At 42.5% G+C, this 27,853-nt stretch overlaps 2 protein-coding genes across 4 annotated transcripts; one reads left to right on the top strand and one right to left on the bottom strand.

The window, feature by feature from the left end:
* Positions 1–462: 462 nt before the first annotated feature.
* On the top strand, positions 463–17,927 carry HSBP1L1 (heat shock factor binding protein 1 like 1). Of its 2 annotated transcripts, none has more exons than XM_063077317.1 (4): positions 463–673; positions 1,307–1,373; positions 2,679–2,773; positions 17,315–17,927. In XM_063077317.1, exons 1-4 carry the CDS (start codon positions 626–628, stop codon positions 17,342–17,344), a joined length of 240 nt encoding a protein of 79 aa, XP_062933387.1. In that variant the 5' UTR covers positions 463–625; the 3' UTR covers positions 17,345–17,927. The 2 variants fall into 2 exon arrangements, with proteins under 2 accessions (XP_062933387.1, XP_062933388.1); XM_063077318.1 differs by lacking the exon at positions 17,315–17,927 and adding an exon at positions 4,765–7,019 and having other exon boundaries at positions 473–673.
* On the bottom strand, positions 8,146–27,853 carry TXNL4A (thioredoxin like 4A). Of its 2 annotated transcripts, XM_063077314.1 has the most exons (4): positions 27,747–27,853; positions 27,400–27,568; positions 18,238–18,341; positions 8,146–13,937 (listed from the first exon to the last, which is right to left on the bottom strand). In XM_063077314.1, the coding sequence occupies exons 2-4, from the start codon at positions 27,550–27,552 to the stop codon at positions 13,766–13,768; spliced, it is 429 nt and encodes a 142-aa protein (XP_062933384.1). In that variant the 5' UTR covers positions 27,553–27,568; positions 27,747–27,853; the 3' UTR covers positions 8,146–13,765. The 2 variants fall into 2 exon arrangements, with proteins under 2 accessions (XP_062933384.1, XP_062933386.1); XM_063077316.1 differs by lacking the exons at positions 27,400–27,568; positions 27,747–27,853 and adding an exon at positions 25,410–25,477.

A 27,853-nucleotide genomic window follows, 5' to 3' on the forward strand; every position in this document is an offset into this window, starting at 1 on the left:
CACATTTTCCTGATGACTAACGACGGCGTCTTTGCACGAGTGGCCGTGTATTATTGACGCACACTTTCAGATACCCGAAGCACTGTCACTGGGCAGGCTCTGGGGATGCTGCGGTGACCAGAGACGCAGCTCTGCTCCGCACAGCTCCAGGCCCAGAGCGTAGGACGTGTCACCACACACGCAGCTGCTAACCCTGAGCTCAGGGAGGTGGCCCGCAAGGTGTCCCCGAGCCCCAGCTCCGACAGGTCTGAAAGGCGAGGGCCGGGGCTCTGTCGCCTCCGATGGCGTCAGGCCTGGGTGCGGCGGCGTGTCGGGGCCGGTGGAGACGCTCCCCACGCCACAGCGCGTCCGCAGAGGCGACTGGACGCGGGGGCCGGGCTTCCCTGGTCGGCGGCGGCCGCGCGGCTGCGACAGGGATTGGACGACGAGGGCGTCCTGCAGGCGGGGGCGGCACCGCGCGGGGACGCGCCCCAGACCTCGCCCCGCCCCGTGCCCTCCCGCGGCTCCGCGGCGGGGCTCGTCCCGGCTTCGTGCGTCCTATGGTGAGAGCGGAGCCTTCGTGAACGCCGCGCGGAGGGGCCTCCCCGGCGCGCACTCGCCGCCCCCCGCGGCGACCCGGGTCCCCATGGACACCCGCGGACGCGAGGCCCCCGGCGCGGCGCTGCGGAGCGCGGTGAGTGTCCGGGGAGCGTGGGGTCCGGGCGATGCGAGCGTCTCCGGGAGAAGAGTCGTCGGTGTCGCGCGCGGGGCGGGGCCGGTGCCGGAGGCGCTGCCGCGGGCTCCGTCCTCCGGCGTCCAGAACAGCCCGGCCTCTCGACCGGGACAGGCGACAGGGTAGCGTGAGAATACGAAGCGCTATTCTAGATAATGGGAACTTCTGTGGCCTGATAATCAAGGTCTGCGATTCCAGGACCAGCTAAAAATTGCCCGAAAGCGCGGAGGAGACGTGCGCGCCTGGACAGGCTTTGGGTGACTTTCTGTTCATCTGAGGACCCTTGAGGAACCCGGGGTCACTAGGATCCCCCTTTGTGAGCGTCTAGACTTTTCACAGCTTCAGTGCTCGCGTCTAGGGTGTGACAATTGAGCTGGGGTGTGGGTGTGAGGACAGGTGGCTACTGCCTGACTCTGCACAGCCATCTCGTTGTTCTAGCTCTGCTTGTTGGAAACATTCTCCTTTCCCTTTGAACGTGAAGGCCTGGCACCATTGTCAAAACTCAGCGGACCACATATGGAGGGGTCTATTCCATGACATTTAAAATGTCCTACACCAATAGTAAATATTAAACTTATGGTTCATTTTTTTCAGGCAGAAAATCTACTTCAGGAACTTCAAGAACATTTTCAAGCTCTGACTGCAACATTAAACCTCAGAAATATCCTTTTCTGTCTTTAACAAATACTGTAATGCTTTTGGACTTAGATTATTATGGAATATCGTTTTGTTGTCTGATGTTAGTATATAATCGTCTACTTAGGATTTCTCCGTACAGTATTTGCATCTGCGCTTTTATTAGACATAATTACCATTCACCTGTAGCAGGTTTTACTTCCTGCTTGACCAGCAATACAGGACATTCTGTATGGCAAGTACCAGCAACACAAAGGCGCATCACTAGCCACTGGGGCTTTTCCGTCAGCCCTAACCAGACAGTCTGCTCTAAACATGAACGCTCACAAGCAATCAGAAACCGCAGAACGTGATGCTGAAGGTCTCCAACACAGGGACACTGCAGCTGCGGCTCTCCCCTACTGTCAGCAGCCCACCGTTTTGTCAGACACATAAAGTCAGGCGGAATTGGGATACAATGTTGGTTTCCAGTTTGAGCAAATCCAGATAAGGGTAAGTCGGCCCTAAGACTTGCCCAATTCCAGCTCACTTCACACAATTGTATGCGTCCTCAAAAACTGTGTGCAAAGTCTGTGCATATGGAACCATTTCCTTGCAACTTTTGATTTTGTAGATGGGTTCCACAGGGCAAAAGTGATTCTCAAACATCATAAAATTAAACGTAGGAAAGTTGTTTTTTAAAAAGAGTTAATTTCCATTGTATTTACATACTCAGATTTGTCTAAAACATATCAGGGGCCGGCCAGTGGCTCACTAGGGAGAGTGTGGTGCTGATAACACCAAGGCCACGGGTTCGGATCCCATATAGGAATGGCCAGTTAGCTCACTGGGTGAGCGTGGTGCTGACAACACCAAGTCAAGGGTTAAGATCCCCTTACCGGTCATCTTTTTTTAAAAAAAAAAAATAATAATAAAAATAAAACATATCAGACAACCTCCTATCCCTAAACCCATGTCCTAGCAAGGGGATCCCAGTTTCAAAACAGCTCACAGTTTGAAGGATAAAGGTACACAGGAAGCACTGGCTGGTTAGCTCACTTGGGAGAGCATGATGCTGATAACATCAAGGTCAAGGGTTCAGATCCCTGGACCTGCCCTCCAAAAAAGAAAAAGGTGCACACAAAGGAAAAGTCAGGGCAAGTAGCTAATTTGCAGTGACATTAACATTGACTTGGATTCCCTCATTTAAAAACTTGCCTCTGCCGTGGCATTTGCATGAGTATCCGTGATGAGCAGGTACAGTTTGAAGCAGGGTCTTTGGGGGGGGGGGGGGGCATTTTTGGCTAGCTCCTTGTTCTTTCTACACATGCAGTCCTCCTTAACGTTGTACTGGAAGAAATGGGAAGTCGTATCGAGGACTTACAGAAGAATGTAAATGACCTAATGGTGCAAGCTGGGATTGAAGATTCTATTAAAGAACAAATGGTAAGGTCATTATTAGGAAACTGTTTAACGTTTGCATATCTTTTGATTGCTTTCATCTTGAAAAATACAATCCCATATTTGTTCACTATGAGAATTACTGTCTGTGTACTACATGGAAAACCTCTAGGAATAATAAAAGATTTCCAAATGCTCTTTTCTAAATAGACCAACGAAAACACTCTTTGGGCGCTGCCTGGTTAACTCTGTTGGTTAGAGCGTGGTGCTGATAACACCAACGTTCAGGGTTCGATCCCTATACCTGCCAGCAACCAAACCAAACCAAACAAAACAAAAACACTCTTTGTCATCATTCCTTTAAAAGTGCACATTTTAAATGAAAAATTCTATTATTTAAAAATAGGATTTTCTTAGAATACTTTTTACCTCTACTCCTTAAGTCAGTTTTGAATCAAAACCCAGATCACAATGAATTAGAGATTAGGGATTATAACTAGCAGTTTCTGTTTGAAATAATATATTCTTGTAACCATTTAAAAATGTCATCTGTATAGATGCAAACTTAGCTGTAAAAAAATTGAAAAGAAAGAAGTCACATGTACATTAACCCCTCAACACATTGCATGAGTGGTCCTGAGGATCCCACTCTGGGCCCCCTCTAGTAAAAACATTCCCTTTCTCATGGGATTTTACATTTAGTCTTCAAAATGCAAATGAATGCTTGGTTTCAGGTCTCCGACTGGATTTATGACCATGTGACATACATGGAGATACATTGTTTTATTAAAAGACGTTTGTATTATTGACGTACTATTTTGTATATATGAGCATGTTTTAATTGAACAATTGAAATGCCTTTTTTTATTTACTGACAATTGTCATCCTAAGTCAGTGGGCAAGTTATCTCTATTTATCCTGCTAAATCAGAGCTGGGTTTACCCGTCAGTGACTCATTCATATCTAAGTCTGGTAATATGGTAAATAAGATCACTGTAACCTGTGCCCTTCTACATAACAGCTGCTAAACTTTGGGGTGGGGGCTCTGAAATTGACTGCAGAGTGAAAAACATAGCTTTACCCATTAAAGATCTACCAGACAGCCTCTCTGTCTTCTCCAGACTGTGGACTCTAAGCCCTCTACCCTCCCACCATGAAATTCCAGCTCTGAGGCCCAGACAGCCTATCAAGAGCTCAGGACCCAAGGGCAGGGACCCAGAGCTTAGGCACAGGTGGTGGTCCAGTAACTCTCAGTATGAGGATAAACTGCCCAGCCTCCAGGTGGCTGTTTTAAATTAGATCAAAAACCCACTAAATATTGGGCATCAAATTAAATGGTTACATAGTGGTCCAAACTTCATTTTTTTGATGCACATACAGCCATTAAAGGCAGCATGAGAGTAGGTCAGATATCTAAAAGTTTATTTAGAAGCTGATAATGCCTTTTAAATGAAAAGAAAGACCTAAGTAAATTTTAATCGTTGGGATCAATCTATGTTGGTTGTGGTAGGTCTGGGGTTCTTAACATAGCACTTAAGCTATGGATTTCAGGAGATTCTGCAAACCCCTAGAATTGTGTTCCAGTTGAGGAGGAGGGCCCATGATCCCCAAATGTTAAAAACTGCTCTATATCCTGATAGATTTGGCATTTTATCAGTGCTGCCATTAATATCTGTAACACATGTTCTGCATCTATTTAAAATGCAGATGGACAGCATATTATTGAAAAAGTATGTTTTCCTGGATGGTCTCAGTGATTAGTCACAGCAATGGCATGTTGATACAGTGGTAATGTTTTCTTGTTTCAAGAGTACATGCTGTTCATTTTGAGCTATGAAGCCACACTGACTCCGATCTGACTAAAAGGAACATCATTTAACATTTGTTTTTCTGTATACTGAATTTTATACAAAAATGTTTTGATAATTACTGGAAATTAAGATACTTTATTGAAAACTTTCGATTTGAGTTTATTTAACCGTACATTAACTGGTATATAAATCAACCATTACCTCTTTTAAAATTTTTTCTTACAGACCTGAAGATGTTATTGGACAAGTCCCTTGAAATTGATGATATGAAAACTGTACTTTTTGAGTTATAATCTATGTAATATGAATTCCAATTTCCAGTATTTAAAAATTCATTTTAGGGCCGGCCCATGGCTCACTTGGGAGAGTGCGGTTCTGATAACACCAAGGTCATGGGTTCGGATCCTATGTAGGGATGGCCGGTTTGCTCACTGGCTGAGCATGGTGCTGACAACTCCAAGCCAAGGGTTAAGATCCCCTTACCGGTCATCTTTAAAAAAAAAAATCATTTTTATTTTATCTTTTGATTAAAAGAACAAAGGCAATGAAATAGGAATATAATTCAGAAGGTGATTAGCTACTTACCAAAGATGGTTGTAAACAATGGCAAAATATTTTTCAATGCATGCCTGATATTTATAAATCAAGGAAGAAAAGCATAACTAGATTAGTTCAACTTTTTCCAAATTTGAATTATATATAGATCTTTTTAAAAAAGATCATAAGAATTTTTCTGATGGAAGCTTTAAATAACTGCATTCCAACTATTCTTAGCCACATGCATTTTGGAAAGACTCATTTTAATGTGTCCAGTGCAAGTAGATTCTGACAGCAGTTGTTCTCCAAACTAAATAAGACCCAAACACTCCAAACCAAATCAAACCGCACTGAAAAAACAAGAGAAGAGGTGATTAAACCAGGTTACCTTCCATATCTTACCTTTGAGCTCATTTTTTCTCCCACAGAGGTGTCCTGAGTCCTGAGGTCGCCCTTCACTCCACTCCACTCCGTAGAAGTAATTACTAAAGAAAGGCACCAACATGAAACTTAAGCTCGTTTTGTAGGTTATACAGAGAACCTTTCAAATAATCACTCATTCTCTTTGAGCCAAAGTAAAATAGAGCTATTATCTTCTAAAAAAGAGGTCAGTTATAGCCTCTCATTAAAAAAAAAATAACATTATTCCTGTGTATTACAAGTCATATTCTTCATACAAAACTCAAAATCACCTGTAATTCTGCCACCAATGAACAACTCTTAACATTTTCTTTATGCATACAATTCTCACGGTTGATCATACTGCTTATAATCTAATATCCTGCTCTCTTTTCCTATCATAAACATTTTTCCCATGTGAAAATTTTGTGCACAATTTTTTTCTGTGGCTTCCTAGTATTCTATCATGGCTGTAACAAGCAATTTAGGTTACAGATTAACTATTTTCTTGGACATTGACGTTGTTTCCCCCTTCCACACTATTATAAATAACGCCATAATTCAGTTATTCATGAATCCATGCTTATTTCATTAGGGTATGAGATAGGTAGTTCAGTTGGTTAGAGAGCAGCCTTATCACTGCAAGGCACAAGGCCACGGGTTTGGATCCCTGTACAGCCAGCCCACAAAAAAAAAAAAAAAAAAAAAAAGAATATGACTGAAGGCCAAGTACATTTAGCCAAATGCATCCAAGAAAGGAAGCTCCCCTTGATACTCCAACAGTGGTGCATGCCTGTCTAGTCCAAGGCTTTAAAATTGCATCACATAAATTCTGTATTCTTGGTAGTTTAAATTTATGATAGTTCCATTTGATTATGTGAAAAATCTCAAAGCATCCTAAATCAAAATGTAATTTTAGTAGAAACTACAGTGGATATTTGAGTTGAAATAAACCAAGCAGATTTGAATCCATAGAACACACTTTATAAACCCAGTACTTTAAAGAAATTAAGTAGAAAAGAGCACTTTAATGAGTTGTTAACTAAAATTAAAATTCCAAGACTGTCAAATATATACTAACTTCTTTCTAAATAAAGTTCCTAGCTGATAGCCTGGCATTTAACATCTCAACTATTCACTCAAACCATGGACACCTACCTTTAAGGAAATCATTTGGCATTATATAATATCAATACCTGTTTCAATATTTTCCTTATGTTTTTATAAGTGATTGCTATTTTCAGCACTATTACCTCTATTTAAAAGGCATCTGGCTGCTCCTATAAAGAAAAGAGGGAAATAGATGAATTTATATGTTTATTCTGCTTTAATATTCATTATTTAAAGATGTATATCGCTAAAGTAGATTAATACAAAATTTGAGCAGAAAGCAGTTTATTCATGGAGTACTTACATAAACTGGAGTTAGTTCAATGTCAATGCTATATTCATATACCTATAATTTAAAACTCATTTAACACAAAGTTATGAAACTTGTGAAAGCATAAAACTTAATAATAAAGGGTTGAATCTGCATGAAAGAAGTTCTGGGTGCAATTTTCTGAAGTTCTAAATGCTCAAATTTTAAGTGAAAACACACTTAACTTCCTCTCTTTATCAGAGTATACTCATTTAACATGCAAACCAGGTTACAGGTAAACACGGATGCAACATCACTTCTACCATGTGTCTTGCCAGATCTATCACCATAGACTGTGAGCTCTCTCCTCGAACCTCCTTTAGCTCCTCCAAGCCCTCTTCTATTCTGGGCCAAAAAGATATTTTCAGAACTAAAATCCAATCCTGTCAGCCCCTCACTCCCAAGTCAAAGGTTCTATAGCTGCCCTGGGCTGTGCCCCCACCCTGCCTGTACCCAACCCCCCAAATTCCCCGGTCCTAGGTAGGCCTTTAAAATCTGACCTCAGCTTGAAGATAGTTTCCTCAGACACTTTCCCTAAGCCCCATCCAGGTCAGCTGTGCTGCTGTGTGGCCCCCTGGCCCCCCGCTTGCTGAGGCCTGGCAGCCAGGCGAGCCTCTGTGAGCCCTCTGGTCTGGCCCCTCTACGAGGCAGCAACCAGTGTGTGCCCGGCGACCCAGGAGCTACTCAAAGACTGTTTGGAATTAACAAAATTCAAGAGTTTCAAAATACTTTGCACTGTTCTATATATGGTGGTTTTTGTTTGTGGAGATGTTGAGAGCTGTGACTACGTGATTGAAGGCCAGAAGAGGACGCAGTCTGACATGGCGGCTGTGGGAAGACCGTCTGAGGTGCCCTGGACTGCCCGGGGCAGAACCAGTCTCATCAGGACACTGCTGGCACTCTGCCGATAGCTTTTGATGAGAAGAGAGCACCAGGATCAGGTGCGCTTTAAAAGCCGCTAATGAAAATGATGCAGAGAAGGCTATTCAAGATGGCACCACATGGCCTGTCCTCCCAGGTGTGCCCCTTCTGATTTTCTTTCCTGGTCAGCACCTGAACTTTCAGCTAAGAAACCTGGTGAGGCCATGAATTTACCCTGCATAATAATTTTTGGGTGTGGTTTCTTAGAGTAGGCTAGAAGGTAGATGCTCTGATTCTGCTGGTGCCCGGGGGTCCTCATCCCTTCTTTGCATGGGCCCAGTGCAAGGCAGGATGCACATGTGACAGTCCATTGCACACACACACCAGTGTTTTCACGTTTCAGATCTTTATTTTAAGCGTCTTAAAACTCTGTAAATGGCACCATGCTGTACAAGAACAACAGGTCTTCAAAAAGTTTATGGAAGGATTCGTATTATCTTTCAATTCAATTTTCCACAAACTTTTAAAAGCACTGCTATGGTTTGTCGCCCAAGGTCATGTGGAACATTAACCCCCAATATGGTGGTGGAAGGGGGGGCCTTTAAGAGGTGGTTGGATCGGGAGGACTGTGCCCTCATAAGTGGATTATACACGACAAGTTACGGGGTAACTAGTTACCCCGAGTTATGCCAGTTGTTGGGTTGAGTCAATAGCTACACTAATTGTATGGCTAGGCATTTCATAACTAAAGCCAATACTGTTTCACTATTTTGGTTTATACTAAGTTTCCATTGTATTGTAAGGGCTGGGGTTCAAATAATTCAAACCCTTCACACGCAGGTTCATGCTAGGTAGTTGGGAAAGATCGCAGGAACCATTGGTAGATGACACGAGCTCAGTCCTCAGCAGTAGCAGCAGCAATGGCAATGGCCTCTCGGGGCATCCCGGGGGCACTGGCAGCAAAAGCTCCAGCAGCAGTAGCAGCCTCCCCATGGCGCCCCTGTCCCCCTAGGACATCCTGCGGGCAGGCGGCACCGTGGATTAGTGCCATTCGTCCTTTATACTTAAGTCATAACCCAGGATACCTGGGTGCACGTGTGCAATTACGTCAGACAATAACCAAGGAACACTTGGGTGCGTGTGCCTATTTACATCAAATGCTCAGCAAGATTCTGAACATCAGAGGGGCCCTGACCATTTTCCTTCACTTTCCCTACGTGGATTGATCCATGCATGGAGTAAGGGGTTGACAGTTTAACTGTGGCTGTGGTTCTGATGGCTCTGAAACAGATTAAGGCTAGGCCTGTGAACCCAACTGACTCCATTTTCCCTGCAGAGGACACTTTGTTACTTTTCCACTCTTCAGTCATGAGACCCCTCAGGGCAAATGATTACCCCATGGGCTGCCCTGACAGACTGAGATGAGAGGAAACAGATATTTACTGAGTTGCAAAACCCCACCCCAAGGCTTTTTTACTATAATTGTAAAAGTTAGAGACTAACCTTAAGACCTCTTTAGGAATTCCCACCTGCGCACAAAGCATCAAGGTGACTGCTACAGTGACCCTCCTGGGGTGACAATGATGAACACCACTGCCTACTGAGCATGTACCCATGATGCAACCAGGAAGAACAGAACAGACCACCTCCAGTGACACTGGCCTGCCACCCCTTAACTCCTTTCCCTATAAAAGACCCTAAACAGCTCCCCTCTGGGGGCCAGCCTTACTGTTGCTACCCCCCTCATGCATGTCTATCTCCTCTCTTAATAAAGCGTTGGTTGCTTTACTGTTGGGTACATTGTTCATTTCTATGACTTTGGAATCCGAGAGGCTAATTTAATCACTGGCAAAAATTGGAAAACTTTGGACACCGGAGAGGACTCCAGCTGCAAGAGGCAAGTGGCCACTGGGACTATTTTGCTCCCATGTCTCTGCTGCTGGTAGATCTCTCCTGGAGTCCCTGGCCTAAATTCTGACAAGGCAATGCTTTATTCTCTTTAGCTTTCTCTGATTTTCTGAGCCCTCTTCTGTTTGTTGGATTGTATCCACTTCCGTATAGGTAAACCCTGGAGGGCTCCTGGCTATGCTTTGTTTTTCTGATTTAAATCTAGTTGACACTTTTCTTCTTTATACTGAAAATAGTGGGGAGAACTGCTTTTATCAATTACTGTTAATGGAATAGGTTGGCCCCGCCCATTAGGACTAGGCTAAACTGGACCCCACTTCTCCTCTTCTCTGTTTGCTTGGTTAGACATTTAGTTGAGTACCAGTAATCTGAATAAACCTTCCAATCCTCACACCAGCTTTTGGACTTTCAGGTCATTTGTTTAAGGCGAGAGGGCAGCCAAGCCTGCCTTGTCGGTAACAGTTCCATAAGGAGAGTGAGTGAGGTTAGCTCTCTTGCTCATGCCATTCTCTCTCCATTTGATACCTCGAGTTAATGTAGAAAAAGGCCCTCACCACATGCATTCCCTGTACTATGGACTTCCCAGCCTCCAAAACTGCAAGAAATAAGTTTCATTCTTTTATAAATGACCAGTTTCAGGTATTCTGTTGTACCCTCGTATGTGGCCTTCTGCATCTTGCTTTTCCGTTTAGTAGTATGAGATCCACCTGTTAATATGTGTTAGCTCTCATTCAATCCCTAATTGCTGTGCAATAGTCCTTTGACTTATCCATTTTCTATTTGACTAATATTGTTTCCAGATAATGATGCAATAAACATTCTTGCCTATTTCCTTGTGTACACATGCCTGTTTCTCTAGGGAACTTGGTTACTGTACTGTGCACCTCCTAGGCTTATTGCCTCTGTTAGCTGCCACGACTCATTCCTGGACTTTGCCTAAAAGCCATCCTGGCAAGATGGGAAACAAAAATCACCAGGAGCACGGAGAACCACTGATTAATTTCAACTCAATTAAAGCAATACGGCACAGAAGATGAGACAAGGTCTGGTAACCATGCACATCTGGGCTGTGCATTCACATCCTCTGCAGCTAGTTGTACACTGGGGCAATCTAAGCTTTAGTTTCCTTCCCTGCAGAGTAAGGGAGTTCTTCAAAAAGCTCATGGAAAGGTTTGTATTATCTTTTAATTCTATTTTTCCACTAACTTTTTGAAGTGCCCTTGTATCTACCTGGTAGGTGGATGTAAGGATTTGAGAAAATTACTTACAAAGCACTTAGCTCAGGGCAAGATATACAGTAGGTACATAATAATGAGATAAAAATTGAAACTGAGTCCAAATCATTATAAATTCAAGTATACTGCAGACACAAAGCACCAGTGAGATATTACTAAAATCAAGTGTGAATGAACTTATTACATCTCATATGTTACAGACTGAACATTTATGTCCCTTCTAAATTAATATGTTGAAGCCCTAACCCTCAGTGTGTCTCTATTTGTTGATGGGGCATCTAAGGAAATAATTAAGGTTAAATGAAGTCATGAGGATGGGGCCCCAATCCAACAGGACTAGTGTCCTTACTAAGAGACACCAAAGAGCTTCTCCTCTGCATGCATACACCAAGGAAAGGCCCTCCAAAAGTCAGCAAGAGCCCTTACTAGGAACCAAACTGCCTGGAGCCTTAATCTTGGACTTCCAGATTCCAGAACCATGAGAAAATAAATTTCTGTTGTTTAAGCCACCCAGTCTGCAGTATTTTGTTATGGCAGCACTGGCAGACTAATATGCAACACATTTACAATGAATGTACAATAAACATACAAATGTGGAATGTAATTCTTTGCTTATCTCTTTCTGGTAAGGGCTAACAAAGCTATTATCAATAAGATATAATTCACATGCCATACAATTCACCCCATTAAAATATACAACTCAATGATTTTTGGTATGAGTTGTGCAACCACCACCATAATCAATTTTAGAACATTTCTATCATCTCAAAAAAGAAACTCTGTACCCACTGGCTACTACTCCCCTATTCCCCCGTCCTTCCCAGTCTTAAATAACCACTAATCTACCTTCTTTCTTGAAGGATTTGCGATACTTAATATAAATGGAATCATACAACATGTGGTGACTGTTTTCTTTCACTTAGCCTAATTCTCAAGAATCACCCATTTTGTTGCATGTATCAGTATTTCATTTCTTTTTATGACTGAATAATATCCATTGTATGGATGTACCATACTTTGTCCGTTCATTCACTGATGGACATTTGGGTTTCCACATTTTGGCTATCATGAATGATGCTATGTACAAGTTATGTGGACATACATGTTCAATTCTAGAATTGAAACTGCCAGGTCAGATGGTAACACCACATTTAACTTTTTGAGGACCTGCCTGCCTGTTTTCCAAAGTGGCCCCATCATTTTACATTCCTGCCAGCAGAGTATGAGAGTTCTAATTTCTCAACATCCTGGCCAACAGTTGTGATAATCTGACTTTTTGAACCCAGCCATCTTAGTGGGTGTGAGGTGGTATCTCATTCTGGTTTTGATTTGCATTTCCTTAATAAGCAGTGGGGTCGAGCATCCTCTCACGTGTGCACTGGCTCTTAACTTCTTTGGAGAAATGTCAGGAGTATAGTACTGTCTGTTACGCACTAGGCACTTGAAGTCACACAGACTCTTCAGTCCCTCACTGTGATATGGTACTACACTCCCTATTTTATAAATGGGAAAATGAATGCTAAAGAGATTAAACTACAGATCTGCATTTGAATTTTAAATCCATTTAAAAAGCACACACTCATTTGTATGTGTATATAAAATAAGCTTCACTTTTTGGGAAGAACTCGTTTTAACAATAAATCAATTTAACGGCAGCAGTGAGTACTGTTTTACTGATGTGCTTGACAGGCACCATGTTAGCAGAACTGTGTACAAGACAGACACCACTATCCTAACAGAATGAGAAAACGGAGACTCAGGGAAGGTAACCTGCAGCCTGAAGCCAGAGTGCTCCAGGGTATGCTCAGAACCATTTCTTGACTCTCATTTCACACTGTGAGAGTGCTGAGAAGTGACAGGGACAGTCCCAACCAACCATGCACACTGCTAGGGTAAGAGATGGAGCAAAAAAAACTCTAGACCATAATGACTTTTTAACTGTATGGATCGAAGAGTCATGGTTTCTACAGAAAATACAGTGTGTTTAAATACATCAGCTACAATCTTAGGAAGAATAAGAAATATCCCTCCTACTCCTTAAGGGGAAGGCTCCAAGCAATCAACATTTTATCAGTTTTTAAAACCAGAATAAGATTAAGCCTTTGGATTCTGTTATTGGTTGAACTGTCACCCAAACTCCATCTATTGAAGTCCTAACCCTCCATACCTCAGACTGTGGCCTTTTGGGGCATAGGGTTGTTGCAGATGTAGTTAGTTATTATGAACAGGGTGGGTCTCCAATGGTGTTCTTATGAAAGGGGGAAATCTGGAGACAGACACACCTACAGGAAGAGCGCCATGTTTTGAAGGCAGAGATTGGGGTTGAAGAATCTACAAGCCTAGGAATGCCAAGGGTTGCCAGCAGACCTCCAGGAGCTGGGGGAAGAGGCCTAGAACAGGTTCTCCCTCACAACCTCAGGTGGAACCAACCCTGCCGACACTCTGATCTCAGACTTCCCACCTCCAGAATCGTGAGACAATAAATGTCTGTTGTCAAAGCCACCCAGTTTGGGGTACTCTGTTATGGCAAACCTAGCAAACTCATCAAATACGCAAAATACAACAGCCTCAGAGGATAAACACCTTAACTTCACTCCAAGGATAAAGATAAGAGTTACCTTCAACCACTGCAATCAGTAATCTATACATCCAGTGTCTTAAGAAGACAGTTAATCTATACATCCAGTGTCTTAAGAACACAGTTAAGGCTGTTCCCACTACTGTGAACTTGTTTATTTCATCTGGTTGAGGCTGCAAGCCTCCTCTCAAGGGTCCTCCAGCCTTGAGCTTCATGTACTTTTCCAAAGGCTTTAACAGTATGAAGCATCCCCAAACGAAAACGGCTCCACAGCATGCACCCCGCGGCTCAGTATCTGTACTTCGTGGAGTAGTCCTTGGGGGACACGACCAGGCCACGGCCCTTGCGGGCTCCGCGATACACAGTCTCTATTATGTCCACCATCTCCTGCTTGTCTTCCATGGCCCAGTTAATCTTGTTGTTGTTGCCGGTGCCCAGGTCAATCATGATGTGCTTGTTCCTGCAAAGAGAAAAGGGCATCAACGCTCCTGAAAATGTTTGTAAAAAACAATTCTATGGAAAAAATGCCTTAATCTTCCCATTGTTGCAACCTCTTGTTAACATCATTTAAGGCAAGAGCACGTACAATCAACAGACTGTACTATGACTCAGGAGAAAGCTGGAAACAACCTAAATGCTATTTTTAAAAACTGCAGTGCACTCACTGTCCACCAAGTTTTCTGTATTTCCTTAGGACATATAATATTTCCTAAAGGGTCACTAAAGGGTCAAAGGACAGTTTTAGTCACTTGGAAAGACAAATTGTTTTCCAGTGGATTGTATCAGTTTACCTGAAAAAAGCACTGTGTAAGTTTTTCACAGTGTTCTTATGGGCACTTACCATAAATTTTATTAAAAGTGCTACAACTGTGAAATGAAAATGACATTTTGCATTTCTATGAATAGGGAAGTAGATAATTCTTTACATACTTACTTTTTGAGATGTTATATTTTTTCCTATAAATTTACATGTGCACTTTGCAAAAATAAATGTTAACCTTTTGTTGTACTTGCATGAATTTTTCCTGCTTTGTTGAAGATCAATTTTTACTAATTTAACTTCTCAGTTCCACAAGATCACACATTTGGCTTCGACCCTCTCTACCACAGGAAGTGCTCGCTGTGAGGTCTCTGGTTTGGCCTCCTCGCAACCAGAGAGAGCCAAAAGACAAATCTGATATTCCTCTTTTGCTTCACACACTCACTTCCAGGATGGCATTCCAAGTCCTCACACTGGCCCAGGAATCCCAGGACCCAGGCCCTCCCCTCTTCACCCTCTCACCAGCCATGTACAAGTCATCCCTCCCTCCTACAGGTCCCCATGCCCAGTGTGCTCAGGCCTCTGCTCTGCGGGAATGCACTGAGCATGTCTGTCCTTGAACACCCCCGCAGCCCTGTCTGATTCAGACGTGCCTCCTCAGCATTACTGTCTGTCAATTCCTGTCCCCAGTTCTTCTCTGCTTCTGTTCGCTGATGTACTCAGCTGTTTCTTTTATCAGACGAAGTTCCATGAGAGCAGGAACCTATCTTGTCTGCTGTTATATCCCCGCACCAGACTATAAAATAAAACCTGGTGGGGGGTCAATATATATATTTGGTACATAAATTAATGAAGTACTAATACTTGTGTTAGTATTCTGGGTCACAGAAACAGTAAAAGGAGATTTTGCCTCCTTTTCTGAGCACAGCATTGGTCCTAAAAATATCAAAATACACAGAACACACACTGCCACCACCCCAACGCTGGGCCATGCAGCCTCCAGCTGCAGCCCCAGCCCCATGGTGGCTTCACCACATGCTGTGGGAGGCACAGCCCCAGGATGTCCCTCCCTGCTCTCGCTGGAAGAATTTTGAGGAGCATGAAAGAAAAGGCCTAGACAGCCCTGAACAGACTGAGCAGAAATATGGGCTCTAAATTGCTGCCAGTGAGGGCTCAGAAGAAAGCAAGGAAGTTGTTCCTGAGACACAGAGGAAAGTGGGTCCTTGTTACATGGTGGCAGAATGACAGGGACATTGTGACCCACAGTTATGACAAAAGCAGAACTTGTAAGCAACGAATGTGGACACTGAGCATAGGAAATTTCTGGGCGAGGTCCTGTAGATGCTGCCTGATTTCTTCCTGCTGCTCACAGTAAAACGAGTAGAGAGAGACAAACTGGTACATGAACTGCTAAAAGGAATAAATTCTCAGCATCTCCTGGTGGCAAAAGATGCTGAAATTCAGAAACGGCTGCTGAACATGCAGCACAGAGAAAAACACAAGGATATGACCATTCGACCTTTTGCAGAAAACTAGGAGAGGCCAAAAGGTCAGAGTACTTGGGCACAAGGGATGAAGGGTGTGCCTCCTGGGTCTTCCCAGTCAGCAGGCCCCATGAAGCCTGAGGGCGCCCCCTCATTGTTTCTGGTGGAGGGCATCCCCCAACACCCAGAAACAGTGCCATTTGGACTGCAAGGGACAGAAAGGACCAGGTAGGAGGAGGCTGATCCACTACCCAGCTGCAAACACCTTTCATGAAAAAGGAAAATCTGGGGTAGAACGCCTCCCAGAGGGCAGGGTGTGGAGCCAGGAGGATGACCCCAGGCCTGAGGTATCATGAGTTCACATCTCTGCATCGGAGTCTCCCTGCTTCCTCCCATGTCCCCCTTTCTGAAGCAAGCACTTCCTACGCTTGCCACGCTGTGTTGGGGGTGGTGGGCCTCACTTGTCTGTCTCACAGGTCCACAGACAAAGAGGAGAGGACCCCAGAAGCTATGTGGATCTCCCTGCAGAACCTCATCCACACCTGATTTAGACGATCCCGAGGAATTGTGAGGAGCATATCCTGCTACAAGGGGGATGTAAACCTTCAGGAGCCAGACGGCAGACTGCAGTTGGCAAAATGCTAAAATGTGCCCCCACGATTTCCTGCCCTAATCCTCGGACTGTGAATATGATGAGACTTTATGCCTATGGTTCTGATACACACCACCGAGAGGGAATTTTACAGATGTGACTAAGGTTCCTAATCAGCTGACTTTAAAACAAGGAGAATGTGGAAGAATGGATGAAGAAAATGTGGTGTATACACACAATGGAATACTATCCAGCCACAATAAAGGAAATCCTGCCATTTGCAACAACATGGGTGAATGCAAAGACTTTATGTTAAGTAGAATGAATAAGCCAGACACAGAAAGACAAACACTACATGATCTCAACTCATGTGGAATCTCAAAAAGCTGATCTCACAGAAGTAAAGAGTAGAATGGTGGTTACTAGAGGCCGGTGGTTAGCGGGGAGAGGGGGTTGGGAGATGTTGGTCAAAGAATACATATTTACAGTCAGATAGGAGGAATCAGTTCAAGAGGTCCATTGTATAGCAAGGTGACTACAGTTAATGGTGATATATTCTTAAAAAATGCAAATAGAGTGAATATTAAATGTTCCCACCACAAAAATCACAATACATCAGGTAATGTATTACTTACCTAGATTTAACCATTCCACAATGTATACGTAGTTCAAAACACCATGTTACACATGATAAGTACAGGTAATTTTTTTTTTTCTTTTAAAGATGATCAGTAAGGGGATCTTAACCCTTGACTTGGTGTTGTCAGCACCACGCTCTCCCATGTGAGAGAACTGGCCATCCCTATATAGGGATCCAAACCCATGGCCTTGGTGTTATCAGCACCACACTCTCCCAAGTGAGCCATGGGCTCGCCCTAACACAAGTAATTTTATATGTCAGTTTAAAAATAAATAAATTTGAAAAATAAAATGAGATTATCCTGGATTATTTGAGTGAGTCTAATCACACGAACTCTCTAAAAGCTCAGGTGTCTTCTCAGGTGGAGCTGGAAGTGAGCAAGGCCGTATGAAAAGGACCCCACGTGCGGTGCTGGGCTTGAAGGTGGGGCCTCTAAGGCAGGAAGTGGCCCCAGCTGATAGAAGCAGAGAAACAGAGACCTCAGACCTGCAACTACCAGCCCTGGATTTGACCAGCACCACAAATGAGCCCAAGAGGAGTCTTCCTTGGCTCTCCAGATGAGCGCCCGGCCCATGATTTTGTGAGACCCTGAACAGAGAACCTAGCTGATCCTGCCTGGATGTCTTGCCTGCAGGACTGTGAGCTCATATACAGGTGCTAACTTGTTACACAGAATACAAAACTAACACACACCCTGTCCAACCACGCAGACCCTCCTTACTAATTAAGACAGTTCTACTTTCACTGTATGGCCTAATGCTCACTCTGCATCTTACCAGCTATTGTAGTGACTACAGTAAGAGATGTTGACAAGCAAAAACAACATCAAATGGTGATTTCTTTCCAAATTAAATCTCCACAACAGACTTTTGAGCTGATAAAGTAATCTTGTATTTATAAGCAATGTAATTAAGTTCAGGTTTTCCTTTTAGGTATCATCCAAGGACACTACTTGAAAATCACTGGTATCATATTTATCATATTTAATAAGTGGGTTATTATTAAGATATTTTTCACCAACAGATTATATTTAAAGGTATCTTAAATGTCAATATGAATGTCTTCCATTTAATTATAATTTATCTACGTTTCTGGGCAAAGTTTTTTCAAAGGGGTAACTTGTTTATGAGTAAATGCTAAAACCAGAATTGTTACTTCAAAAATTATTTAAAAGATTCAGATTTATTCCCTCTAAAGAAAATAATCTAAAGATATCTTGACTACATTAAAATTGTAGACCTACAATATTCCACTTGAATAACAACTTTAACAGAATAAGCATACCTGAAGAAAAACATGACCGTACATGGGTCGTACAACTCATACATCTTGTTGAAGTCAGGTACTTCTGTGATATCCACAAGATAAATAACTGCGAAATTTTTAACCTAAAAGTAAAGGAGATTTAAAAAAATAAATAACAGATCAACTTGGCTTTCGTTCAATAAAAACACATTAAAAAAAAAAAAAAAATCTGTGCATAAAAAGACAATTTTCAAACTTTTTCCCAGTAGAGCTAACTAAAGCAACCCTCAGGACCCTGGCCATTCGGCTGCTGACACCCCACTTTACCATTTCTTGGAACAGTTTAGGAACTAGCTAATCCTTACTCAAGCAACAAGTTACCAAGGTCCTACAGAAAATGTCCACAGACATGTTATTCATGCTGATCTAGTAATACTCTATATAACTTTTGCAAACACTTAATGACAGCATCAAATAATTGCTCTAAAACAATTCAACCACCCATTTCCTCCCAATTACTTACGTATGAACACTCATAAATACTAACAATTAGTACCCAAATGATACTGTATTTAACAAATTTTATTTTTTCTGTAATTTTTTCTTTAACTGCAAGTTCATCAGAAAACATTTAGAAAAACCAAAAAAATAAAATAAAGTCACCTCCAATTCCAAAACCCAGAGGTAACTGCTATTAATATTTCTGCTACATTCTTTCCCATCTTTTTTTCTGGGTATATTAAAAAAATCTGTTTATACTGTTTTAACAAAATGTGTTCATACTACAATATTTTGTATCCAGCTTTTAATTATAATCACCCTCTTGAAGTATCTACTTTCCAAAAACCCAATTTTTATGGCTGCACACTTCATCAAATGGCTCTGCCAGCATTTTACCTTCTGCTACTTTTTCCCTGATTCTTCATGAATATAAATAACTCAGATTTTTCATTAATATCAATTATTCACCTGTAAACATTTTTACCTTTAAATCTGTGTACATACTTCATTATTTCCTGACGATAATTTCCTAAAATAGGATCTCTGGTATGGAGGATACGGCATTTTAAAGGCTCCCTTTAAATACTATCTATGCAAAATACCTCACTACAGAAGTTAAGACAAAATGGTCATAGGCATTAGAAAAGTGGAGGTCATGTTTCATTTTTATCCCTACAATGCCTTGCCAAGGGACAGACATACATAAATACCAATAAAAATTACATTAAATATTAACTTATGGAATCAACATGCAAATATTAAATTATTCTAAAAATAAAGGACACAGGGTTATAAACTGTGCATGTTAGAAAAAAGATCACAATGAATTTTGATCATCCTATTCTTATATGTAAAAAATATTAAATAACAAAACCACTTAAATTTGTGGGCATTTAATAGAAGGCAACTGAATAAACTAGTTTAAAGACACAAACACATGTCTCCTTTTGCCTGCAAACTCCATCTGGCACACTGCATCTAACCCTGTCTGAATTCTAACAGCAGCAAACCATCCTATCCAGCTCACACAGACAAAAACCTGAATGTCCTCTTACCTCCCTAGACTGGTTCCAGGAACATGTGAGAAACCACTGTGTGCAAGGCACCCCTCACTCATGAGTTCTAATTCTTCCAACACCCCTAAATAGTGACTTTGCTGATGTTTTACATATGACGGAATTCAGGTCTGGAAGGGTCCTGAGGTGCCAAGCCACATGGGGGAGGAGGTGGCAGTGCTGAGACTCAGCCCACATCTGGCTGTGAGGCCCCACCTCTAGAGGAGACTGCCTGGGTTTGAAAGGAATCGGCCTGCCCAAAAGAAGCTGAGGCACGGGCCACAAGAGGGTGGGGAGTTTATCAGCTAAGAGCGTTCCATGTGTAAAGAGGAAGATACAAATGAGAGTGGCCAAGTCCTAGATCCAGCACCTGGAAGCAGAGCTGGGAGAAGGTGAGGCTGGAAATGCAGGCAAGACCAGACCACACAGGGCCTTTTGCACTTAAGGAATCCGGGCTATCTGTTTATCTCTACGTAAAGAAGAGCTGAAGAGTTCAGTTTTGTACATAGTAAATTTGAGAGAACTAGAACATCCAGAGGAAAGTTCCTATAGGTGGTGTCTGGCATGGATTGGAGCTGAGCACAGGAGTCTGGGTTGGAGAGAGCTGCCTCACCACTGCCACCTGCCTCCAGCAGTGACGCAAAGATGCCAAGAGAGGCTTTGGAGTCAGCGCAGAAGCCACTGCAGAGCCAAGGGCACAAAAGGGAAGGCTGGGGGAGACACCGGCACACTGAGAAACCAAGACAGGAGACTCCAGGGCACAAGCTGTATTGAGCGCCACAGAAAGGTCAAGTCAGACAAGGACTGAAAAGTGCCTGTGACTCACTCCTGGAAGGTCACTGTGATGGTGGAGGTCTGAAGAACAAATACGTTAAGTGTGGACAATCCTCGTGGGAGGCCTGGTTCCCACACAGAGAGGGAAGGGGCCAACGGAGGCAGGTACTGAAGCAGGAGGTGGTATGTCTCTCCTGGCCGCCCACTCCCCTCTTCTAGTGGTGACATAAGAAATGGCATCTGTGCGACAGAAAGAGGCGAGTGCGAGTAGCATAAGCTGAGCAAACATCCAAGAGCCTTTGCTGGAAGTGTTATTTTCATAGTCATGGAGAGTACTCTTGATCATGGGGGCTAGGTAAAAGCAGCCACATACTTTTCAGCCACATATTTTTCAGCAGAACAGTTCTGTGATTTCCTGGCAAAAGTTAACGGGCCAAAATTTAAGGTTCTGCCTGCATCTAAATTTCAATAAGCAGATACTATCTTCTATTACTTCACACAGATTAAAAGAAAGGTAGTATAACTAAAAACAATAAACATTAACATTATAGAATAACCAAACACAAGAAAAAATTCTGCTTCCTAAAGCATTAAATGCCAATTCAGTGCAAGCCCAGGTTCAATGTGAATTTTTAACAAACTGGTTCCTAGAACCCCTAATCTCCCAAGTTAAAGCAAAAATCAACATGAGAAGCCACTTCCTCTTAAAAGTGATTAAAATATCTCATCTATCCTCATTCTGTAAATAAGGACATTCAACTATCCTAACACTATGATTTCATGTAATTTTCACACTGTAAATGCTGGTTTTATAGTAAGACTTTTCAAAAGAGCCTTATTCCCCCCTTTCTTCAACAATGTGTAAGAAAATTGTGGGTCATCCAGTAAAATAAACCACAACAAGTGACACCACAGTACTTAATTTTCTTCTTCCTTGCTATGTAAGTTATTAATTGGAAGCCTCACAAGGGTAGGGATCATGTCTGTCATCTCTGCTCATGTGTCCGCAGAACCAAACGGTGTCTGACATACAGAAGGCGCTAGGTAAATATTTATTGAATGAATGATTTTTAACAATAAACAGGTATTTCAAAACTCAAGGAACATATCACCATCATTAAAAAATGTGTTTCTGGGCTGGCCTGTGGCTCACTCGGGAGAGTGTGGTGCTGATAACACCAAGGCCCCGGGTTCGGATCCTATATGCGGATGGCCGGTTCGCTCACTGGCTGAGCGTGGTGCTGCCAACACCAAGTCAAGGGTTAAGATCCCCTTACCAGTCATCTTTAAAAAAAAAAAAAAAAAAAAAAAAAGTGTTTCTGAACAGTATGTGTACTAGGTTAGAAATCTTGATTCTCCGTTGATCTTAGAATAGGATTTTTAGGTAAATACATGAATGGAGCTAAAGCTCTTGGTTAGGGGACAAAAGTCCACAGATAACTCAGCAAAAGCCCATCTAATTAATTCTAATCACTGTTTAGGGATGGGATTGTGTACTTTGACTATTTTAGGTTGCTGGTTCAATTCCAGCTCGAAGGACTATTGACTATTTAACCTACTAACTGTTGTTAAGATATGCTGAGGAAATTGTTGTAGGGAAAAATGTCAAAAAAGAAAATGTTTGCTAAGGGCAAGCTGTCTGTTGGTGGATGGACTTAGCTTTTTACAAATTGCATTCTGGAATGTCACACTGTTAATTTTACTGCTATTACTAGTTTTACACTGCCTTTGTTTTTATGTCTTTCTTTGATGATTGAATCAACTGATTTTCCTGGTGAAATTTCCTTGTCTTTACAATAAAAAAGAGAAGCTAACTTTGAATCAGGGCTGTCACATTCAGCTTTCTCCTCCTGACAGGGGAGTTGCTGAAAGGCAGTCACTTTGGGCCTCTCATGGCATTCACGCTGCCTTGAGTAACCCTTTCTTTTTTCATCTCTGTTACACAGAGGGAAATGTATTATGGACTTAATTATATCATCCTGTGTTCAAGTGGTCCTGCCTCCACAGGTGGTCTAGTCCAACCTCTTACTGGGAGGCAGTGTCGCTCCTTGAAACCTGGCACATCCAGTTTGGGTAGTTATGAGAGAAAGTGCTAACGCAGTATTTGGCAAGTCTGCCTTCCTCCAGCTTTAACTCCAGAGCACTCGGTCTCTCTCCTCTGGAAGAGCTCTAGTCTGCCAAAGTGGCTCACACCATGGGCGGCAAAGACTCTGCTGTGGTGCTTCACGTGGCTGAAATACAGAATGCGGTAGAGCTATTTCTCCTGAATATTTCACATCCATTAACGAATCTACAGTTACTAAAACTCTTGTGTTTTTTTATACACAATGAAATTCTGCTAGATGTGCACTATTTTTTCTCCATTTAAAAAATGTTCATTTTGAAAATATGGAAATGTAATGGAAGAACCATTGCTTTGTATCAGTCTTCTATTTTTATTTTAAACAAGTTACATAACTTTTAAAACCATATGACAGGGCTGGCCCCGTGGCTCACTCGGGAGAGTGAGGCGCTGGGAGCGCCAAGGCTGCGGGTTCAGATCCTATATAGGGATGGCCGGTGCGCTCACTGGCTGTGCGTGGTGCAGACCATACCGTGCCAAGGGTTGTGATCCCCTTACCGGTCAAAAACTAAAATAAAATAAAAATAAAAAACATATGACAGTCAAATGAAATCAATAGTAAATGAGTGTTTGAACGTGAAAAGTAAACACTTCCCTTTCCCCAAACTCACATTTTTGCTTGTGAGGAAAGCATACACACTCTGCTTTTTCTCTAGCTATAATCATAACAAATGTTTCCCTGTGTTATTAAAATAAAGCTCTTAGAAAAAAAATAACATTCCATCCAGCGGAGTGGATGTTCCCAGTTTAAACCACAGTTCTCCCATTTTCCAGGCAAATTAATTAATTAACTTGCAACACCTACCTCAGGGAGCTGTCTTAAGGACTGCAGGAGATGACCAACTTCCCAGCATGTGACTGGCCAAAGTGCTCAATAACCAAAGACTATTTTCATTACCATTTTCTCCTATCACCGCTTCCAATTTTGCTATTCTCACTGCGCATAAAACTAAATATACTTGGGTTTTTTTACCCCCTACTGAAGAGGTAGAGTTAGTGGGCCCTAAGGCATGATTATTCTAAGGTTTTTCATATAATGCCAAACTGCTTTGTATCAGTTTTATTCCTACCTGAACATTATACTGACTCTCACCCCATCAGGTAATACGCCAACCATTAAATGCCTTGTAATCTTTGATATGCCTAAAGGACAATAGTTAACTGTTTTAATAGGTGTTTCTTTGAAGCTTAACCGCTGGAACTTCCCCTTTTTTCAAGTGCTTTTCCCATTTGCCCAAGGTATTTCATCTATTTGCATAAGCCTTATATAGGCCTAAGCCTATGCCTAAAACAACATTTTGCTTACTATGTTTGCAGCAATCTTAACTGATTTTTGAATAGTTTTTTTAAACCAAGTATCATGTGCACAAATTTCATTTATTTGCATCCTGTAACTTCAACCCATCAAGTTGTTTTCTAACATGTATATTCTTTTAATCATCTACAACAGTAGATATCTTTTCCTAATGCCTACACGTTTCATACGCATGCCTTTTCTTCAGCCAAGTCAGAGTTAAAGGTTCAGCAGTCCTTTTGCATACCACTAAATCTATCTCTAAGTTACAATTAAATAGTTCTACAAAACATGTGGCCTACAGCTGGCACATGACACCAGCCTCTGTTCCATACCTTTGTATGGAGTTTTTTAACCAGCTAAGAATCCACCTAAAATTTTGGAAAAAATGTTCTGGGCAGTCGATTGGCACTACAGATTTTTGAAGCGTCTATTTTTACATTTTTAGTTAATTCATTTCAAAGCCATCAAAAAACTTAGTAATAACTTTATTTTCTAAAACTAATACTTGCCCTGATTAGCTTTACTCAACGGTAACTCAGAGAGAGGTAATGAAAGAAAAGCTAATGATTAGTGAATACACTACGTGCTGTGTGAAAGGAGGTGCTCCACAAACCTTTCACACTAATGCCCTCAATCCCACAACAACCCTATGAGTCAGGCACTATTCCCTTTCATACAGATAAGCAAGATGAGGCACAGAAACAAGTTCATAAAGATCACACAGCTAGTAAGTGGCTAGTAAGTCTACCCCCAAGTCTGCTCCCTCGACCAACCTTGCTACTATCCTCATACCCTGCTGCTGGCTACAAGGGTGTTTGCATCAGAGAACATCAAACACATGCATTCTGTCTGTTCCCACAAGACTGACCTGGCTGAGTATGGACTTCCACTGGTTCAATGGACTTTCTGTAATCTTTAATGTGATGCTAACAGATCCCCTAATATCTTCCTAAAAAGTTCCATAAATATATCTGCTTTACACACAACTGTATTAGAATGTACTGTCACGAGTTAATGATATCACGAGGATATTTTAAACTCTGTATGTATGGGCTTTTTAACACAAAAATTAAACATCCCATTTATTCTTACCCATCACAGGATTTAGGTTAACAGTGAACCCCAGAGCATTGCTGTGACAAACTATGTTGCTGCAAAATGTAAAAACAGCTCAGAGATATACGAAAATAGGTTCTCTTCAATCAGTGGCTAAACAGAAAACTATTTTTTATTATCACTCTATCAAATAAATTCTCGCATACTTTTTAAAAGCAAATGCTAGGTATCTGTAAAATCTTTAAGCATATTTCTATTTTTTCAGACTTTCTTTATTTAATATATAGCTCAAAACTAATCCAGCGTGAGGTGGGGTAGGTACTGTAGGAGCTACAAGTCAATAAAACACATTCTAGGAGAAACAGTATAATCAAGTCCAGCCTGAACATTTGGAACTTTCACTCACTTTAAAACAGCTGGATAATCCAAACAGGGCTTGTAACAAGATGACGAAGATCCCCCATTGTCATTTCTGCAGAGGGAGATTTTTAAACAAGAGTTATACTGTTCTTTATCCTAAAACCTTAAATTTCAAAATTCCTGTTGTACTTTCCCAAAAAGGGCTGCCAGGACTAATAATTCAGATTTTGCCCTCACACTAAGAAAAAAACCACGTTAACAGTTTTTTAAGGCATTTCAAGTTTCTATTTTTAATAACTATAATACAGAATTAAAAGCTTATTAAAAGAGTAATCCAAATTTTTGAACAAAAGAAAAAAAGTAAATTAACAGACTGAAGAAAAATATTCAAAAGTGAGCCCAATTAAACTGTCCTTATCAACAGATTCAACACCAAATGAAGTGTGTGTCCACAAATAACAACACTGACTCAGTCTGTAACTGACATAAAAGAGTTAGAAAAGAAGAGAACAAATCCGGTAAAGTCCCTAAACACAGTAACACATACAAAATCTGTTCCCTAGCTTTGCTCTGCCATGAAGAGCCAAAGGCCTTCACATCTCTAGCCATCCTAGTGTTGACCGAGGGCAGCAGGATCTTACCACCTGATGTTTATGCCACCACCTACCTGCAAGGTAGAACAGTGAAAGGCTGAAGAACCCTTATCCCAAGTTATTTCAAAGTCAACAGAGCAGTGATCTGCTTAGCAGAAAGTTGTTTTAAGTCCATTCTCCCCTGAAGTTCAGCACTATCTGCCCTTGTCCACTGCAGCTTAAGCAATGCCAAACTGATCCCCTGGCACTACCTCACTCGTTACCTCTGACCACTGGCTGGCCGGACCCACAGAATGAGTGAGAACTGCTGCTCTCCTGAAGTTCGCAAACGTATCTCGAGTCCTCACTGTCTTGGCGTCAAAGAGGAAGAGGCTGGGAAATGACTGATACTCAAAGCACTACACTCCCAACCCTGACCTCCACTGAGGGGTTTCCAGAAGTGTGGCCCACCCTGGGTGGCTTCTTTAAAAAGCTGTTTCTGGACCACTCCCCAGACCAACAGATGCGTTTTAGTAACACTCCAAGAAATGCTTGCGACAACTAAAATATATAAAAGAACAGTCCCTATCACTCTGCCTCGTCCATTAAATAGGAGAGGCTAAAAATTAACGAACGGCAGGTCAGACACTTTTTCCTTTCCTAAATATAAGATACATCCTTACGTCTGTTACTATTTACTCAAAAGAACCATTTTGACCCAGTCTATATTAGCATCTGTGAAAGAAAAATCGGCTTCAATGTTTCTATTACTTTCGCTCTTCATTAAAATGAGACGTTTCAAATTACTTATGGAATACTAATATGGTAAACATTTTATTAACGTATTAATATTTTTGGCTTTTGCCTTATTGCTACAATTGCAAATAAAAGTATCCTAAAACTGCCATAAGAAAGTCATAAAAAAAAGAACCGGATCCTGGTTGTACAATACTGCCTACAAACTACACTTTTATTATCAGCGTACAAGTGCCACAGACCACTCAGCGTGTTAGCATTAAAAATTAGGAAAACTAGTTCCGACAAACCATACTCTGCTTTCTCCTGATGTTTTTCTGTGTTTGAACCATTGTAAGCTATAAAGCACATGACTTACAAAGACTATAATGGGATAATGGGGAAAAAAACACCACCTAAAGAAGAACAGGCTCTACTATGCTATCAACATAACAATTCTGCTTTATAAATACAACAAATAAACAAAGTATCAAAAAAAAAGATCCTTTTAAACTAAGGTACTAGCGTAAGCTTCAACGCACTTTGTTCTCCGCCCCGTAAGTTTGGAAACACCCGGTCGACAGAAATAACCAACTCATGGGCGGGCGCGGGGAAGCCCTCCTCCCGCGTCGGGATGTGGAGACGCCCCAGAGACAGGCCCCGCGCAGTGCAGGGCGCGACTTCACCCGCGGGCGGGCGGGACCCTCCGCGCGACGAGGCGGGCGGTACCTTCTCGGCGATGCTGTACAGGACCTCGTCCATCTTCATGCAGGTGGGGTCCCAGTCGTGCCCGAACCGGATGACGACGACGCGGTCCTCCTCCGACAGGATGGCCTGGTCCACCTGCCAGCCGTTGTGTAGGTGCGGGAGCATGTACGACATGGCGCGCTCCGGGAGCCTGCGGAGAAGCACGCGCCGGGGCGGCTCAGCCGGGAGGGCCACGGACGACCGCACGGAGCCCCCGTGCAGGTCCGCCGCCACCCCGCCGCCCCCGCCCCGCTCCTCCGCCCCCGTCCCCGTCCGCCTGCCGCTCAGCCCCCGGGTCGCCCCGACCCCAGCCCCAGCCCCGCCCGCACCTCCGCGGCACCGGGCGTCGCGCCCAGCGGTCCCTCCAGGCGGGGACGCGCGCGGACGCTTGTGCGTGCGCGGTGACGTGTGCGAGCGCGCCGGAGCCGTGCGCGTG

This window comes from Cynocephalus volans, chromosome 13, assembly GCF_027409185.1.
Source record: "Cynocephalus volans isolate mCynVol1 chromosome 13, mCynVol1.pri, whole genome shotgun sequence".
NCBI classification, from domain to species: Eukaryota; Metazoa; Chordata; class Mammalia; order Dermoptera; family Cynocephalidae; genus Cynocephalus; species Cynocephalus volans.